An 18,914-nucleotide genomic window follows, 5' to 3' on the forward strand; every position below is an offset into this window, starting at 1 on the left:
GGAGGTGGGGGGGAGGGGGGGTCGCCGAACAGGTGCCGGGCCCGGCCCGGCTGCCACCTCTCGGCCCCGCCGCCGCGGGCGGGGGGCGCGGCGCGGCCGCTCCGGCGTCAGGAGGAGCCGCTCGGTGCCGCTCTTTCCCCCGCCGCTGCCCCGGCCGCCGAGCGTGTGTCAAACCCACGTGCTCCGGCAGCCCGCGCCGGGGAACGGCGCCCCGCAGCTGGGCCCCGCCGCCGGCCTCGCCTCCGCCGGACCCGCACCGCGCCTGGCCGGGTCCGCACAGGGACCTCCGCCAGCGGCGGAGCCCGGCGCCGCACCGCACCGCGGCCTGCGCCGGAGAGGAGGAGGGCGACGTGCTCCTGCGCGGCGCCGCGGCAGTCGCCAGAGCGTCAGGCGGGGCGGAGTGGCGGGGCGGGGGGGGGGGAGGCCCCGGCCCGGCCCTTTCCCTGGCCCCCGCGCCCCGAGGATGGCAGCGCTGCCCGCACCACTGGCTGGCGGCGGTGTCCCTCCTCTTTTTTTTTCCGGCGGCGGCGGCAGCGGCGGCAGATCATTGTTGTGTGGGAGGAGGGCGGCGGGGATGGACTTGATCTGCTGGGTCTCCTGCTGAGGCGGCAGCACAGCGCGCCCCGCCGCCCAGCCAGCACCGCAGGGCCGCGCCGGGCAGGGAGGGACCGGCTCCCTCGGCTGCTTTATTTTTAGGGGGCCCTGCCGCACTTCTCCCTCGCCCTTACCCACCCCCCCCCCCCGCTCGCACACACGCACAGGGACACGCACGCACCCTCCTCCTTTGCCCTTTCATCCTTCCCCCTCCTCGCTCCTCCGCCGTCCTCCAGCGCCGTCTCCTGCCGCGGCAGATGCGCCGGGGGTCACCGCACAGCTGGGACTATGGTGAAATTTCCAGCGCTCACTAACTACTGGCCCCTGATCCGCTTCCTGGTCCCTCTCGGCATCACCAACATCGCCATCGACTTCGGGGAGCAGGTAAGGCAGCGCCTGCCCCCCACTCCGCCCTCCCACTCCCGGTGACACTCACCCTCCCGCCGGGGCCGTGCCGGCCGGGCTCGGCGCCGCCGCGGGGAAGGGAAGGGCAGGAGAGGTGGGCCGTGCCGGGCCGTGCCGGGCCCCGCTGTCCTCCCCCGGCGCATCGCGGCGGGCGGGGACGGCGGCTCCTGCGCCGTTGGGGGCGGCCGGTGCCGGTGCCGGTGGCGAGGCGAGCGGGCGGGCTGCTCCGCGCCCCGCTGGATGCGGCGCGGTTTGGGTTGTGTTCTGTTTTTGGCTTGTTTTTTGGGTTTGTTTTTTTTTTTTTTTTTCCCCTCCTTGTATATTAGGATTATATAATCCGAAATTACATAATGCATTGGCCGGGGGTTGGTTTTGGTTTATCCCCCCCTCCCCGGCTGACAGGCTGCTCAGGTGCAGCGGCCCCTGGCGCAGTGCAGCGCGGCCCCGCGGCGGCGGCCGGCTCAGCCCGGGGACCTGCCGAGCTGGAGCGGGGCGGGGGGGGGGGGGAGCCCCGGCAGCCGCCGCCCGCTGCCGAGGGGCGCCTCCGCACCCCCTCCTTCGCCCCCCGGCGCTGCCGCAGCGGTCCCTCCCGCCGCAGCACCCTCGGGAGGAGGGCGGCAGCCCCTCTGCGCATCCCCTCGGTGAGGGGGCGGCTTCCCGGCGAGGGCCGCCGGGCAGGTGAGCCGGGAGTCGGCGGTGATGGGCAGAAGCCTGGAAAGGTGGGGGCACGGCAGGAGGAGCTGCTGCCGCCCTGCTTTCAGCCCTGCTGAAATTCTGTAGCGGTGTCGGTGGCCGAGGGCACCCAGAAGAGACCCCCGGTGTCCCCTGACTCTCCGTCGGTCTCCCTTACAGGCAGCTCTTTGGCTCCCTTCTCATCCTCGCCTGCTGCCTTTCCACTAAAAACATGTTTTGTGCCTGACGTACCCACTCCCCTTTTGCCCCAGCTTTCCACGCAGGGTACTGGTTTGCCATAGCGCTGTGGTGTGGGGAACTCGCTGCTCTCCCGTTTTGGTATTTGTGGCAGGTAAGGCCCCAGTCTTGTGTCAGGCAGCGCTATATGGGGCCCGTCGTTACATTTTTGGTAGGACGGCATACACTCATACTTACTCAGGAGCGTTAAGCTGGACAGCCACAGTAAATACTGCGTCTCAAACAGCTTTCATCCTTGTCCTAAGTCACTCAGTTTTGCTGAGAAGCTCTTGGGTTTTTTTTTAAGCAGAATAGGCACTTGTTCCCATGCTCCTTGAGGAAAGATAGCAGAAAATTAGTGGGTACTTTCACCTGCATGTAAAGAAGAAAATGAAAGGAGAAATACTACAGTGGGAAAAAAGAGCTAACATTAACTGTATGTTTGTCATGGCTGTGTTAAGCACATTTTACTTCCTAGTCCTTTAAATTTAAATAAGCTGTAATACTAAAAAATGCAATTCCTCCTTGTCTAACAACTACATACTGTCCTATTAAGTCAGTCTTCTATAAGTCATACTCGGCAGGAGAAAAAGGGAAAAGTAAAGATAGAAATGACAACGGGAAAGGTGATTTAAATGCTAATAGCTGTGCCAGAAGTTAACAGCAGAAGTTAAACTGAAAGCAAACTGAGTATGACAGGTGCGTGTATACAGTTTGCTTCATACAAGGTCAGCTTGATTTGAAATCCATGTCAGCTCATAAAAAACATCCTCTTCACTTCAGTGTGCTCTGGACCAGCGTTTCAAAAATTAGCAAGAGAGAGATTGCAGTTCTGTGAGTGAGGGCCCTTCTGCCTGGCCTCATACCAGTGACACGGGAGGGATGTTAGCATGTGGATGATATGTGTAAGCACTCATCTAACCAACTTTGACAGCATTAGGGACAAAATATCTCAGAAAATGTGTTTTATTTGATAGCCATGTCATAGGATTGGCCCTCCAGGAGAGTCTCAGATGGCAGCCTGGGGAGATGCTCGACTGAAAAGGGAGAAATCTAGCAACCAGGGAGGCTCCTGCAGAAAACCCCAGCTCAGGAGTGGGAACTGGAAAGATGCTTTTTGTACCAGCCCAGTGGGAGACTTGCCTGCATGGAAATTGGGAAACTGAGAAAAGGACAAAGTTACTCCAGGTCTGAAGAGATCCTCTTACAGACAAAAGGGCAGGGATTTTATTTTCCTGTATATAATACATTAAGTTATTTTTTACACTTGTAGGGCATTATTGTTGGACTTGTGTTGGCTGAAAATATACTGACTCGCTGAGCCAGTCACCTTTCTGCTCTCCAAAATTGTGATAATTTTAATAACAGGGCTGAATGAAAGCGATGTAAAAGAAGGGGTGTGCCAACAGATAGCTCTGAAAAGGCTGCCCATACCTCCTCCTGTGAATGTATGCTGCGGATAAAAAAGATTTCTAAGAATGATAAGGGAAGTAAAGTTTGCATATAGTGATGTTACCAGCTCTGGACAATACCGTAAAAGAGACAGGAGAACTACAGATGAGAAGTAATAGATGATTGTAAAAAGTTGGAGAGAGAATGGGCCTTGCCTGACCAGGGAAGAAGAGATATTTAAGAAATGCTGTCAGTCATAAACCCTTTTGATGTGACATATTCATACATTGCTCTCTCAAGCGAGGAGAGTTTTTGGAAGAAGAGTGTTGAAAGCAGAGTCTTTTTAACAAAACCTAATACTGTTAGGTACCTGAGATTGAAAAGTGAGAAATAAAGATATTATCACACTTTTTTTTTTTTTTTTTTTTTTACCTTGAGAGGCTTTTCTGGGTGTTGACAGCAGACATCACTAGCACATTGGCAGATCCTTGGGATGTGGCTGCCTCTAGATTTCTTGCTACTTTAAGGGAAATTTACAGTAAGGCTAGAGAATACTTGCAGAACATAGTTCATGACTGTCACCCTTGCCCCATATGAGATGTTTTCTCTATCAAGTCTGTTTAGTTTGCAGGAAGTAAAAAATGCTGGAGCAGTGCTCATAAGAACTAACAGGCTCATCTCCTGCAGTTGCTTCCAGAACCACTATAGCCAGTGAAGAGCCTCCTGGTGACCCTTGGACCCAATCCAATAGCGCTTTAGGACAAGGCTGTATTACAGAGTTTTTCCAATCTAGTGAGCTAACCTCATCTGTTCCCCTCATAAAATCTTCTTAGACAAATACCTGATTATTTTTTCCCCCCACTAAAAAAGGTAGTCCTGATACGTGACCAGGTAAGTTACCAGAAGATTAGAGAAATAAACCATTTCTAACCTATTTCCATGAGTTCCTTCTGCAACCCCTTTCCCTTAGAATTAATTTACAGTACTACATAGCTTTTATGAAATTTTCTCCTTAGAGTAAGGCCTTCAGGAAAATAGTCCCAAATATTTTAACTCTATGTTCCTTCTTCTCACAAATACATGTGCGTGTGTGTGTGAGTGCATGTGTGTGGACACTTGTACTTGTTTATTTTTCTCTAGACACACACACACAAATATACCCAACAGAGCATTTTCATCCTGAGAGCTTAACACCAACCACCAGAAGAGAGCTTCTCCCTTTCATGCTGCTGGTGAGAGCATTCAACTCTCAACGTCTTATCCCGAGAGCCACAGTAATTAGCATTTTTATTTAGAGCTCAGCTGTTGGAGAGCAGAGTTGGCATTAAAAATCCCAGCTCCCGTGAAAAAAATGTTGTTGGATGCATTTGCTTGGAAAATAAATGAAGAAACTACTCCCATGGCATGGAGCACAACACAGCCTCAAACAACTCACCCAGCAAATAATGCCACCGTTAGCCCCTGTGCTCAAAAATCCGTCGCCACCTGCATCAGTTTTCCTTTTAGCGCGGTTTCAGAGCTGCTCGCCTGTGCTGTGGTGGCCTGGTTTGTAACGTACCTGTACCTTTGCATTAGTGTTGTTATAGAGGGGGAAAACCGAGGTGGATGTTAGTTGGCTGACTTTCTCGGAAGTGCAGAATCAGCCCTGGGCAGCCTTAAACAACAACTTGCAAATGTGACTGGTAACTCTGTTGCTCACGGGGTGGTGAAGGCCAGGCGGAGAGCAATATTTTGAACACAGGGCCTGTCTGCAGTAGTCCCTTAATTATCAACGGGAACAGTAGGAGGTTTTTTGTTTTGTTGTTTTTTTTTTTTTTTCTCTCCTTTCTAGCTATCATACGGCCAGCCCCTGCATCATTAGTTTCAATTGCTGTCACTGCCTGCTGGTTGGGCAGTTTTGTTTGCCGACATAACTGTGAGGTATGCAGACATGATACTATTTGGCGGCTTGCGAGTCCTTGGAAACTACAACCCAGCAAGCAGGGAGTCCTGCTGCTGTTTTCTCCTGAGGTCGCTCGGGTGCCCCCGTCCCGCAGACGAATTGCTGTATGATGCATGCAGCATAGTGGTTGGGAGCAAACAGGCAAGCTGTAAAGGAAGTGCTAAATGTTTTAGATTTGAAATTATTTTGCAATAATGGCTTGAAAAACAAACTTTTTTTTTCTTGTATTTGAATGGATTTTGTTTTTTTTTTTCCTTAAGAAAAAAAGTTGCTAGAAAAGGAGAACAAGTCATGAATAATGTATCAAAAAGAATTAGCGAGCTTATCATCTGCCCATGCCATTTGCAAGCTTAGTAGGAGGTTAAACATTTTGATTAATGCTTTATGAAGCTCATTTTTGGGGTAAGTGTTATTGTCTGGACGTTCAGAACCAGCACTGAGAGAGTTCACATTCCCAGCTGCTCCCCGGGGATTTGGGCCAAGTTGCATAACCTTTCGGTGGCACAGTTCCCCTGCCTTCGAAGCGAGCCTAGACGCCTACCTGTGTGTTACAGGGATGTGATGAAAACTCGTGTGTCAGAAGTGCTCCAAGATGAAAGGTACTGTATGAGTGCAAAGTTCTCCAGTTATTGCTGTTGTGAGAGGTCAGGGACTCATTTAAATCCTGTAGGACCTTAGTGCCTTACAAACAAGAAAGCTAACAAGGTCTTACAATTGGTGTAGACCATGACTGTGTGTTACTACCACAACCTCAATATGGTGCATTGATAGAAGTGCTCTATTTGTTTTAAATTAATGTGAACTATATGGCATTTTAAATTACATTTAGATGAAATTGTGTTAAAGCAGCAAACATCTACAGAGTATGCTATCAACAGATTTTTTTTTTAAGTTTCAATGGTAATACTTTGAAGAAATTCATTTCTCCTGCAGGATTCACAAGCCAGATAGTCAGGGAAGGGGCTAGATGAGACCAGTAAAATCCTCTAACTTCCCTGTTCAGAGTGAGAAAATCCAAATGAGACCTTACATGAAGGATTGAAAACCGAACCCCGCACACCTCAAGTAGTAATTTTCAGGATTTGTACCTCAGTACTGACTCCAGAGAGTTTCTTCTTCTAAGGAACGTGGCTTTACTTTCTTTTGCATGCCAGCCTGAACCCTACAGCCTCAACTCCTAAACAGTCATCTGCCCAGCACTGGGAGTTTTCAAGCCAGTGCTAAGTGGCCTGGAGACCACATGGAGCATTCTTGAGACTACACAAGTGATTAATGAGGCTTATATGTCTACATTAGTTGCAAGGGGTGTTGGATACCAGACATTGCATTCACCAGTCACGCAGAGCATTTGCTGGAGTTTCTCAGCAAGCAATACACACTGAGATCTGGGAAGAAGTCAAAGATCTCATAAAGCATCTGCAGATAAAAGCCAAATCTCAGCAACGCGTTATTGTTCTTAAAGGTAACAAAGACACGTACTCCCGGCAGCTAAATCAATGTGTATTTGCATTTTATAGCACATCAGATACAAAATAAACAGGTTATGAAAAGCGGTGGGGCTAACACCGCTGAAGATTTCTGATGATACTAGAAATTATGAGAACGAATCTACAAATGAGGAGTCTAACCCCTGCAGTGCTCCACATTGCTGTAGTGTAAAATACATGACCTGGAGCTGGGATCTGTGTTAGCCTCATCTATCAGTACCTTCTCTTTTTTCACCCTACCCTCTCCTTCCTTCACAAACTCCTCCAGTTCCCTGCTTCCCACTCCCATTGCCTCCCACTCCCCATGACTCTGTCAACTCGGCTGTAAGGACTTCTCCTAACTTTCTTACGCTTCGCTGTTAAGAACTGGCAGGTTTTGTACCTGATGATACCCATTAAGCATGTCTGAAGTCATTGACTATCTCTCTAACTGCAGAGCCAACGTATTTCCAGGAAGGGGTGGAAGAAGAGAAGGAGAAGCAACCCCATGCACCACCAACCAGCCACGTATTTTTTTCTGAGGTAGTTTAATTAATCTCAAAACTGTGAGTTGGCATGATACTTGCCCACCAAGTTGCTGGGAAATAAAACTCTTACGTCCATGGGATGGAAACTATTCTCCCTGCTGGAAGAATAACCGATGCGGTGGTACACCAAATGCATTTACCACTTTGCTGAGAAGTCTTGAGTCTTGGTCTCCAGGGTGGAAGGCCCTCTCTGGAAATACTCCAGTCATAGATCACGGGGTAATCACTGCAAAAGGGTCATGGGGTAGCTGAGTACTTCTAGTGCTTATTTCAGAGGTAGGGGGCTTGGGTTCTCCTCTCTAGGACAGTGAAAATCTAGTAGACTTAGACAACATCAGGAAGGAGAGATGAAAATATCTCGAGCCTAATTTTAAAACATGGTTTCAAAACTGAAATTTTGAAAGGAGTTTGAACCACCATGTCATGGTGAGATATTCCATGTCATGGAGAGAAACCCCCAAAGTAAAACTTTTGGTTTTGAGTTGAACTGACAGTTCAATTTGTTTCAGGGGTTTTCTTGTTCATTCCTTTTGGTTGCATTTTTGCAAAACCAAGAAAGCTGATTTTTCTTTGCATTTGATTTGGTCTGAACAGATTTCTTTTTAATCTTCACTCATTTTGTTGCTACATGGAGAACTTGGTTGTATGACGTGACTGATCTTATGACTTTTTGAAGATAAGTGACTTTTTATATGCAAAGAAGGCATATACGCAAGGCTCCAGCTCTGAAAGTGCAGGTTTTAGCTATTAATTGACTTCCTATCTTGATCCTAGACAAGACGTTTATCTCTGTGTGCATTTTGTCAGTTCTAAAATAGTGATGTGTTTCACGAGGCAGTTACAAAGTTTATGCCTTCATGTTTGTAAAACATGGATGTAAGTTGCTGTATAAATAGAAAATTTAAATATATCTGCCAGCTCATGCAGAAAGCTTCGTGCATAAAACTGAGCAATTCCAAACAGATTTTGCTTTGTAGCTGCTTTCGGAAATCTGTGATGCTTTTAAATAACATATATATTGCTGCTGAGCTCAATTCCAGTTTAAATGGCATATCAGAACATGTGTTTCTTAAAAAAAAATATGGAAAATTTGTAAAGGCCTTCAATTTTAACAAGCTAATCTGACTAGCTATTGATACCTCATCCTATTTGTACTTGATAACCTGTGGATTTTGGGGAAACAGAGGTATTAATACGCAATTAGATTATCAGATTATGCTTCCTTCTACTTGCTTCATTTCTACTGACATGATATTGCTGTAGCTAGGGTTTTAGATACCACTGCTGCCTTTTCAGATAACCGTTAGCTGGAGAATTAAAAAAAGAACCATCATAAGAACAAGAGACCTAAATCACCCCATGAACTTCAGTGTCTGAAACACCGAAGCTCTGCAATTCTCCCATCTTCTGTCTCCTCTATGGTGTTGCTTTTCTTTCAGATTTTCCACAGAACTTTGCTATCTTGCTTTAGAGTTTTTTTTGATCAGTTCCTTTCTGATGTAGAGCAGTGCCTGCATGAAGCATTAACTGAGAATAATTTCAGATGTAAACATGCATTTGGTTCCAAAGAGGGCAGAAGGACAGCATTGTTATTTGCAAAACCACAATTGATTTCCATACCTTTTTAAGAGCATGCTAGAGAAGGACAAAGGAAAAATACTGGAGAGTTAAGAGCAGTTTGTTAAAAAAAAAAGTGCTACAATGATATGAAATCTCAAGTGCACCATATTTAGTTATTTTCCCCAAGAGAATGCAAAAAACTCACTTTTTCTGATTTGGCAGGACTGTTACTGTTGGAGAAGGGATGATTGCTGTTGCCCAGCATGCCCAGTTCACTTTACTGATGTAGTGGTTCCGCAGGAGTTTAGCTTTTAGTGTGGGAAGCGTTCTGCCTAGATTGGTAGAAGTGGCAGGAATAAACTACAGCACACAACTTACTTTCAAGTGATTTGCTTCACACAGGTTTTTGGTTTGTTTTTTTTTTTGCATTGCTGTTGGATCACTAAGGCAATCATTTCCAAGCTTTTTCAGTTTTCAGAGCCCAGAAGATTTTCCAGTGGAGATGCAGAAAACTTCACATCCACACAAGCTGAATAACATATTTGTGTTTACTTTTTTTTAGCTAGTTGTATCCTGCTCCTCATAAATAGTCCCTAACATATAGGGTGTTGTGGGGCACAGATTGAAATAGTACCTTTGCTGACAAATAAATTTGAAAGGCTTTTGGCAGGGAGATGGTCTGTCTTCTGGCCTACTTACCTATGCTTTGTACCTAAATTAGTCAACCAAGTCAGATGCAGGCCCTACCTGAGCTTTCATGTGCTGGCCGTCGCTCTGCGTGGCTGCACGGCTTTGACCTGTTTAGATTTTATTAGGTTCTTTTTCCTGTTTCCTTCCTGTTCACACCGTGTTATCCCTCTTTCATTCTGCTGCATATCGGTTACCAATACCGTGTTTGCATAACCTCTCTGACAGCGAAGGGCAGCTGCTCGTCCCGCGGCCGTGGCTGAGGTGAGGTCTCTGTGATCCAGCCCCAGCAGCTCTCTCCTTGTTGCGAAGACTTGCCTTGCCACAGCATACCAGTGTGCTCCAGGAACTTGGCAGCCTTTCATCTTGAATCTGCCGTCCTGCAGATGAAAGACAGACTCTTGCACAAGTCCATTGTTAACGTTTCCTCCGTCAGCATCTTACCAATTAAAAAGCGTTTAGCCCATTTGAGAAGAAAACAAATAGTTAGCAGCATTACAGGGCAGGAAGACACTCTGCATTTTTTATTCTGGTGAGAGGGGAAAAAATGTCTAGTTACATAAGGAACATTATAGAAACGAAGCATTTACAGAGGGGACAGAAAAAGGGAATCTGATAACGGTCTGCAGTTACATGAACTGCAATGGGGTCGTGAAGGAGAGGAGATGGGGTTAGCTGGGCCACTGCTGTGGAGGAGAACATGACCAGGAGCAACGAGAGAGACTGGGACAAACACAATTTAGATGGAAAAGATTTTTCAGGTTTCAGTAAAAAGGAGGAATTGTTCCCTCTCACACATTAGTTCCTTCTAAAATGTGTTGGCATGAAGAATGCTGTGCTTTAGATGGCGTTAGGTGGTGGTGGCTTTTTACGTAGGCTCAAATTCAGTGAGTCACCCAAAGCAAGGAGTGTTGTCATCAATGGAAAGTGCTGTACATGGTGGGTCAAACCTGAAGACCACATCTTCTGGTGAGGAAGACAAGTAGCTTGGGAACTATGTACTCCTCAAAGACAGTGCAGTCTAGAAGGGTAACGTAGTTACGGGCTGTTACATGACCTCTTCCTATTAAGTTGTACATACTAATGTAAAATATACAAAAACTGCATCTCAGAGGTGCAAAACTTCTAGAATTAAACAGTTGCCTTAAGCCTTCTGTTTTTCACATGACAGCTCCCTCGTTCAGTGTACAGAAAGCACTTGCCAGGGAGAGAAACCAGAGTTACTCTCTGGTTACTATCCCATATAAGTACTGACTGTGGAACCTGTATCTTGCTCTCATTAGAAGCGTAGCGCTGGGCTCTCCATGAGGAGGAAAAACCCAAAATATGAGGACCTTTCCACTGTGAGAGGATTCTTGAAATGTCCTCAGCGTGGAAGTAAGGGAGCTCTTAACTCTGCTTTTAAACTGGAGGCTTGCTGAGTTTTTTAAAGGGCTTAAAGGCGTTGCTGCCGTGAGACAGGATCCGGCAAGCACAGGTGAGGTTTCAGGTCCTGCGATGCCACAAAGCACGCGCCCAGCCCTGCACCCTTACCGTCTTTCCCATTCGGTTCTGCACATCCTCTGTTCTGCTTGGCTGTCCCATGGGTGCTGGGGCGGTTTAGTGATGCAGACACCTGCATGGCTTTGTCACCAGGCTGGAGCCTGCAGCACAGCTCCTCACCCTAATTGCTGCCAGGGAGCCCATCCATTTTGCCCTCCTCCTATTATTAGCTCTTGTAAATTACTTCATCGGTCCATCCCACTTCCTCCCCCACTGTGATGTTCTGAAGATGACTTTGAACGCTAGGATTATTTGCAATCCTCTGAGCCCAAGAGGTCAGCTAAGGAGATGAGTTCCAACTGGCCAGCAGCTCTACCTGTCAGAAGTGAACATACCAGGCAATGTGCTGGGAAGGGCAGCTGGTTTTCCCCGTTTGCGCAGACTATGGGTTGCCTCACAGGCGACAGGGAATAAACCTTCCGATCTGAATATCTGGATCATCCCCTTCATTAAATTTTAATTTTTACCCTCTCTAGCTCATAGTTTTTTGAAGCCCTTCAGAATAACCCCAGTTGCTCTTGGCTTTGTGCAGTTACAGGGACATCTCTAGTCATTTTTCTCTGCTCTTCAGTAGTACAAAACAACTGGTAATGTGGGGCTCCAAATTTAGTATGACAGCACTGTCAGCTTCCCTTGCGTTTATGTTGGGGCGTAACGATTTTGCAATCTTAAGCATTTGCTTCAAAAGAGAAAGGAAGTCCAAACCACAAAATATTTTTCGGATCCCTAAGACACCAGAGATGGTTGTCCACAAGAAACTTTCTGTTTGCCACAGGTAGAAGTACTTCTGTAATGCAAAAGGTGCACCCATACGCATGCACATGAGTGTGGTGCGTCGTGAGCAGGAGACAGCCTTCATGGGAGAATTATACACTGAGCGGTGCTAAAGCACTGTCTTGATTACTTACTGGCTTTATAGGCAAGGCAAAATGGCTAAGGAAACAAGGACAAGAGCAGTGCATGGAGCTGCTTGGGTAATTGCTTGTGCACCTGATACGTCCCTTATAGTTTGAGCTGCCTCTGGTTACATGCTGTTATGGTGATTGCATGTGCAAATGGTGTTTTATTTTTGAAGCAATTATTTTGTATATGGATTTCATCTTTTCAAAATGTGACCTTGAGAGCACTCCTGGTCACTGCACCACTGTTCTTTATATACTTGTGGGCAGTCATTTTGCTTCAGAGTGTTTTATTTCAAAGCATGAAAGCATGACGACCTTTCAGCGTTCACCGTCTTGCTCTTATATGAGTTTTCTGAGATGCAATCAACGGTCTACTGGTTAGGACATGCTCCAGCATTGTAATAGTCTTGGGAAGAGCTTTCGTCAGCAATGCCTTCTGGATCTAATGTATAAGTAGTATGCTTTTTTCAGCTAATACTGTGCAGAGGCTAACGTTTCTCTCTTTAATAAATTTATGAGAAATCACAGCAGGTAGCCCACTCAACAGTTTCTTGTTGTAGGCCTGACCTGTTGGTGAGCTTTGAATTGCTGTCCAGAAAAGGCCGGTACAGTTGTGGGCTAGCTTTTCCCAATCACAGCGTGCCTTTTTTTTGTCAGCTGCAAGCTCCTACCACATTGCGGGTGGTTGCATCACTAAGGAGAAGATAGCTAGCGAAGGCACAATCATTGCCTCGGGACTTCGTCAAGGAAACCTCAAGTTAAGTATTGTGACTTGAGCTCCGAGGGTTTGGTCATGCTTGCAGTGATCTGCAGATGTGGAGCCTGATGTGTTCTTTGTGCGTCTACTGACTTGAAAGAGGAACTGAGTAGTGAGAGGGAGAGGTTTAGATCAAGGGGGAAGCTGCCTGCAAGGAAAAAGCCAGACTACTTCAGCTTCGGAAGTACCAGCGCATCCCAGAAGTCCTAATACCCAGCAAATATCTGTTTTGGGTCAGGAAGGCTTTTCACTGCACTGGAAAGGCTGAGATGCTTACAGACAGAGTGGCTGCAGGGCCGTAATTTCATCACTGATATCTTGCTGCATAATGGACTAGATATTTTTCCTCCCTTGTATCGCAAAGGAGGCACACCAGTGTAAATTCAACTTAATGAGAAGGCATTTGGGTTCTCCATGACCAGCACCGAGAAGAATGTTAAAGCAATACTCGTCCAGCTGGCGATAAGGGATAACCTGCACTGAACTGTAGAAATAAATGGAGGAAAAAACATGACTCACTAATATCCTTGACCTTTTTTCAAGAGCAGATAAGAATAGTAGCGGCACCTGAAACCATTAGATATGAATACGGTGATTTCTAGATGACTTTGCCTTATCTCTTGAGAACTCTGAGTATGGAGTGTTATGGCAAGAAATAAGCAAATTGGCCAGACAGGGAAGTGGTTATGTCTACAGCTGGAAGAACAAAGGATATTTGATTTATTTGTTTTTTACTCTTCACACCTTATAGCAGCAAGCACTGTTTCACTTTGCGGTTGACACAGCGTAGGGGTGAGGGATGCACAGACAGCTTGGAACGGTTACAAAAAAGGATTAGTAGCTCTTTGGCAAGAGGCTATTATTGCAACTTCTGGGAGATGGTTTCAAAGGCACTGCAAGCATGAGCATCTCTCATTTGCTCTCTGTAAAGAGTAGTGCCTCTGTAGTCTCATGACATTTAGCGTCAAATACCTCTATGCTTTTCTTCTCTCTGTTTTGGTCTGATAAGACTCTATAACCTCAAATCTTCTGTGTATATGCCTTTGTTTTCTGATTCCTTTGTGAAAGAAAGAAAGCATCCCATTGAGAAAGAGAGAAACAGGATATAAGAACAGGGAGCTGCACACAATTCAATCTTTTTTTCCCTTCCACCGAATCCCGGCGTGGCAGCGCACTGACACAGCACCATAACCAACAGTCCGGCGCCTGCAGCCTGCCAAGCCATACTCAAAAGGATCCAGCATCATCAATTCATCTTTTACCATCTTTTTTCTGGCTCTTTGTTTATGCTTGTTTGGTGTCAGGTCTGGGTTGGGGCCTTCAGTGTGCTGCTGTGGTCTGTGGCCCTCGACAGCTCCTGGCCCTCCTCCCCGGCCTCCTCCTCATCACCCTGCCACCCCTTGCCTGCCCTTTTTTTCTCCAGAGTCGTTTCTAATCTGCAAATATCTGTTTTCCTTCTGTCCTCTCTACTTTTCCTTTTCTGTGCCTGTCCAGGGGCTGCCTCCGAAGCACGCCCCATAGCCGTTTGCAGGCAAGCAGCCCACCGTCATCCTGACAGCAGGCTTCCCACCGCCCGCCCCTGGCAGATTCCTCTCTTGCAAACGAGAGACCTGGTTCAGCAGAAGAAGTGCTTAACTTGAAATCTTTTTGATGTTTTGTGGGCTTTCAATTTAGGCCTGAGTTAAGCTCATGCACAGTTATTTATCTCATATGAGGCAGCCAGGCTTTGAGTGAAGAATGTGAGCTTTGTAAAGGTGCAAAACTTGATCTAGCAAAGGGTCCGTGGTCACCTCTTCGTGTTCCTCCACACATGCAGTTGTGGTACCAGGGAACTGCCCGGCTATTTGTACTCCTCCTTTCACATCCCACTCTGTCAGGGCCAGCTCTGGGACAGTCTGGTTGAGACACTTTTTCTCTGGGAGCAGGCATGTCGCAGTGCTGGCGAGACATGGCTGTGACTGCTCTGCCACCACCAGTGACCTGTGTCTCCCTCTTGTCCTCACTCCAGTGGCTTGGTTTGTATTCCTGTGCAGCATGATGCCGTGTAGGAGAAGCAGTGAGATTTTTCTCCCTGCATATTGGTTTCTGCTGGCATGTGGTAAATGTCTGCTGTTCTCGCTGGGTTGTTTTTTTTTTTTTGAGATGTTGCAAACAGAGGTCAGGGTGATTATTCTCTTGCTAAGTCTTAAAGCCAATTTCTGGATCACAGACGAGAATAACATTGCCTGCATTCCTCACATGCCTCTTCATCGTGCCGTAGAGGTCTCATTGCTATAGCTGACCAGTGATGTTTTCTTACCTGCAAGGTCAGAGATAAAGATGTTGGAGGGCTGAGAGAATCTAATCTCAGCAAAGCCTCTTTTGGATCAGAGAATACTTCTGCTCTTTGGTGTATTCTTTCCAGGGCAGTCCCTTGAGGAAACCTGGGAGAAGCATGGCAAGCTCAGTCATTTTACATGGATATGAATGCATTGTGCAGAGTGGTTTAGGTGTTGTGAAGAAGATGTTCAGTGTAGGCTTCAGACAGAAATTTATCCATTGTGAACCTGTGCATCACTTGAGGGACTTTGGAGATGTTTATAACCATTCTTAACATTATAAATATTTTTTAAATGCTATATATAATTTGGCATCAGACATTTTCAGGTCATAACTAAACTACTAGGCTTGTTCCAAATCAGAGATGGATGGCATGAATAGGACTGTGTGAGTCAGACCCATCGCATGTTCTAAATTAAACTTATGCTGAGCCAACATTGATCTTAAGACTCTTTTTGAAAATCTCCTTACCTGACAGAAATTACTGATAGCATTTCTACGGAGGTTGGTAATGAAGGAAAAAACAAAACAGAAGAGCGGAAGAGAACAAAGAAGCAACAAGCAGACTGGTATAATGGAAAGAATCAAAACATGCGACTAGAAGAAAGTATTCTGAATAAACAAGTTAGTGAAATAACAGCTTCAGTAGCAGATAGCTTTTGACTTGCCTAGCACTCTCAAGAGTTCAGACTGTAGATCTGTAAGTTTACCAAAGCAAGGTCGTCTCCTAACGAATAAGAATGGGTGTTTCCCTGCTTAGGCACTGCAAGCCGCCCAAAGTGTTACCACAAAGGGCTCCTGTTCTCTGGGGAAAGTGAAGAATATGAAATACATGAGGATGACATAAAGGTGAGAAGATTGGAGATCTTGGAGGATTTATCTGATGACCTGTCTCCCAGTAGAGATAATACATGCCTCAAGTGAAATTTCACCTGGGATGCTTTGCCACGTGTACTTAAGACAGGTCAGTTCAAGCTTGTTCCAAAGATTAAGCAAGAGAAACCACAGCTATTAGTTTTTCCATTTTTTTGGAAGACCTTGATGTCTGTATCCTGCTAAAGACAGGTAAACCATGAATAAGTTTGCTGTCTGTACGTAGATAAAAGGAGATGTTAGCCTACCCGCAAACAAGAGCTAACTGGGTAGCAACGTCTGGCTGTAAACAGGCTGTGAGTACCTTTAAGCTGGAAAGAAAGAAGGCTCCAGGCTACCAGCAGAATGAGGCTCTGGAAAGAGCAGGGGCAGGAAAGCTGAACTTTTAAGATTGAGTTAACGAAAGTCATGCTGTTGCATGTGTGCCTGGAGCACAGCAAAGGACCGAAGCCTGCACCCTTGAAAGTTGTTGCCATTCCCTCTGTGATAGGAAGAAAGAGAGAAAGCAGAACTGAGTACAGACAGCTATTATTTTTTGTATATATATCCAGTATATGATCCGTATATACACAAAAAGGAGTGAGAGTCCCTGAGTGAAGCTGCAGGAAAGCAGATGCTCTGACTGCAGCTTATTCTGCCCAGTGATTACCTAAGAGAACCTGCTATTGCTGTTTAAGCCCTAATTTCACATGCTTTTCTCTTCTCGTAGCAAATTTTAAAATCTCTCTGAATATGCAGAAGTTCTAAAATACTGATTTTTAAATTTCTCTACCTTTTTTTTTCCTTTTTTTTTTTTTTTTTTAATCATTGCTTTCTTGAGACCTCCACAGACCCGCTAGCTGTTCTCCCAGAGGAACAGCAGTTCAGTGGGATGCACGATTCCTGGAAACACAAGGTGTCCCCTCGGCCAGGGCCACAGAGCCAGCGTGGCTGCTTCTGCGGGGCTGACATTGCTGCTGCTCCTGGCACCGGTGAACAAACAAAGCTCTGTTCATTTTCTGCTCCAGCAGAGTGAGCAGGGGGCGGGGGATGGCACAGAAAAAAGATGAGCTTGGGGATGGAGGTTGCTCAGTCGAATGAGGAAAAATATGATGAGAGAAGACAATGTATACTCAGGTTCATAAAGAAGTACTTTCAATGATAACACGTTAAACAAAATTTGGAAGAGTTTGGCAATGCCCTTTTATCGCTGTTTACAGGACAGCTTATCTGTTCATTTTTTCTGTTTCACATGCTAAAGATAAATCAAAGCCAAGCGTCAGTGTTTGCTTTGTTGTTGCCGTTGACCCTGATTTAGGACAATCTCAAAACATTAAATACCTTCCCATGTTCTCATTGCTTCTGTCTTCTCCCAGCGTTGCAAATAGCAGGCCAGCGTTGTGATTTGAAAATCCTTTTAAACATTGCTGCTGTTGCATATCTATAGTAAAAAACAAGAGTGCCCAAAGTACGCCGGAGAGGGAAGCATCCAGACCACGCTGAGAGCACCAGGAGAAAAATGCTTAACTCCCATCGACCACTTTGAAAGTCTCAGTCTGTATATTTCCATCGGTTTGAATTAGGCTGTTTCGGTCCTTCTGAAAGCAAAGCAGCCATTATTACTGTAATAAGATATTAAAAGGAAAAATCTGTCACAAGTTTTATAAGATGCAGTACCTTCAGAAATGTGGCATTTTAGAAGTGCAGGCATTAAATTTGTTGGCCTCTGGGTAAATGCAGCGACTAAGAACCCATATTGGTGTTGCTCTAGGTAATTAAAAATATGATTTTAAAATGTTTTCATGATGTGACTAGAACGATGCATCCTGTAAGGAGAGGCTTACTTCTGTGTCTGAGAGATAGAGCATTTTCATCTGACTGAGTTGAAGCTGAGGGAAAAGGGAGTTTTACTTGACTCGGGGGCTTCTGAATTCTCTTCAGTTACACCATGTACGTGCGAGTGTCCAAGCACTGATTGAGCACAGTCTAATTACTCTGCTGACAGCAGATGGAAGCAAACAGCCAGGCTGCCAGGTGTGTCGTACCCACTTTGACCTGTGGCCATCGTCTGGACCTACTCCTTGTTCAGCCTAGGGGGAGGGCCAGCTGCCAGGGGGAACGGCCAGCAAGAGAGGCAGGCGAAAGGTTTGCTTCTCTCTGCTCACTGCCATGTGTGCAGAGGGGTGAATCCTCCCGCTGCCCTTCTTCTCAAAGACTTTTTTGCAGTCCTGTGCTTTTATTGCTGTGAAGGGACATTTGTGTGGTGGGACTGGCCACAGACCCTGGCCCATGTGCAAGGGGGCTGGCTTTGCGTAGCAAGGAGAGGATTCCTGTCCCCTGAATGCATTGGGATTCATTACTGTTGGCACTTAGAAGATTTTTGCAAAACAGTCATCCTCATCTCCAGCCATCCCTACCGCTGAGTGCCTCTGGAGCAAGCAGGATTTCCTGTTGTCCACTCAGTTGTGTGGACCCTCCAATGGGCAGAGGTACCTGCATCCAGCTGCATTCAGCTTGTGTCCTGATGAGAAATGAAGGCTGTTGACCTTTATATTTTTTTTTTAATCGGGGCAGAGTTCATTCTTCCACAAATAAAATGTCAAATATGTTTACTTTTTTACTTGCATCATAGACTCAGAAGGATTGAAATATTTTGCGGCGTTAACATCTCTCATCTCTTATGATCTCTCTTCATTGTTAATGCTTAGGGAAATGGGTGCAGATTTGGCATTTCCCTGAATATGTTCCCTCCTTGAAGAGTCATTATGCTCTCTGTAGCTATGGGTAGGTAAGAATGACCTTAGAAAGTGAAAAAGTTATTTTTTTTCTTCCCCAGTCTTTATAAAAGACTGATATTTTTCATTCACTGTTGGTAGTGCATTAGAAATTTGCTGTTTCATTGTTAACTAAGCAGAATAAAGACAGTCTGGAAATAGAAATTGCTGCAGCCTGTGCAGAGAGATGTCAGCCATTGCTCAATGTCATTATGAAACTGTGGAGTTATCAGTAGTAGTCCTCACTGGGAACGTGAATATCGGG

The 18,914-nt window shown here is 46.2% G+C and overlaps 1 protein-coding gene across 1 annotated transcript in view; it reads left to right on the forward strand.

Moving 5' to 3' along the window:
* Positions 1–422: 422 nt before the first annotated feature.
* ANKH (ANKH inorganic pyrophosphate transport regulator) overlaps positions 423–18,914 on the forward strand; it is a 109,624-nt gene continuing 91,132 nt past the window's right edge. The window contains exon 1 of the mRNA XM_086740356.1: positions 423–978. Coding sequence (XP_086596482.1) covers positions 883–978 — 96 coding nt within the window. The 5' untranslated portion in view covers positions 423–882. The remainder of the gene's footprint in view (positions 979–18,914) is intronic.

Source organism: Chlamydotis macqueenii, chromosome 2 (genome assembly GCF_036417535.1).
Source record: "Chlamydotis macqueenii isolate bChlMac1 chromosome 2, bChlMac1.mat, whole genome shotgun sequence".
NCBI lineage: Eukaryota > Metazoa > Chordata > Aves > Otidiformes > Otididae > Chlamydotis > Chlamydotis macqueenii.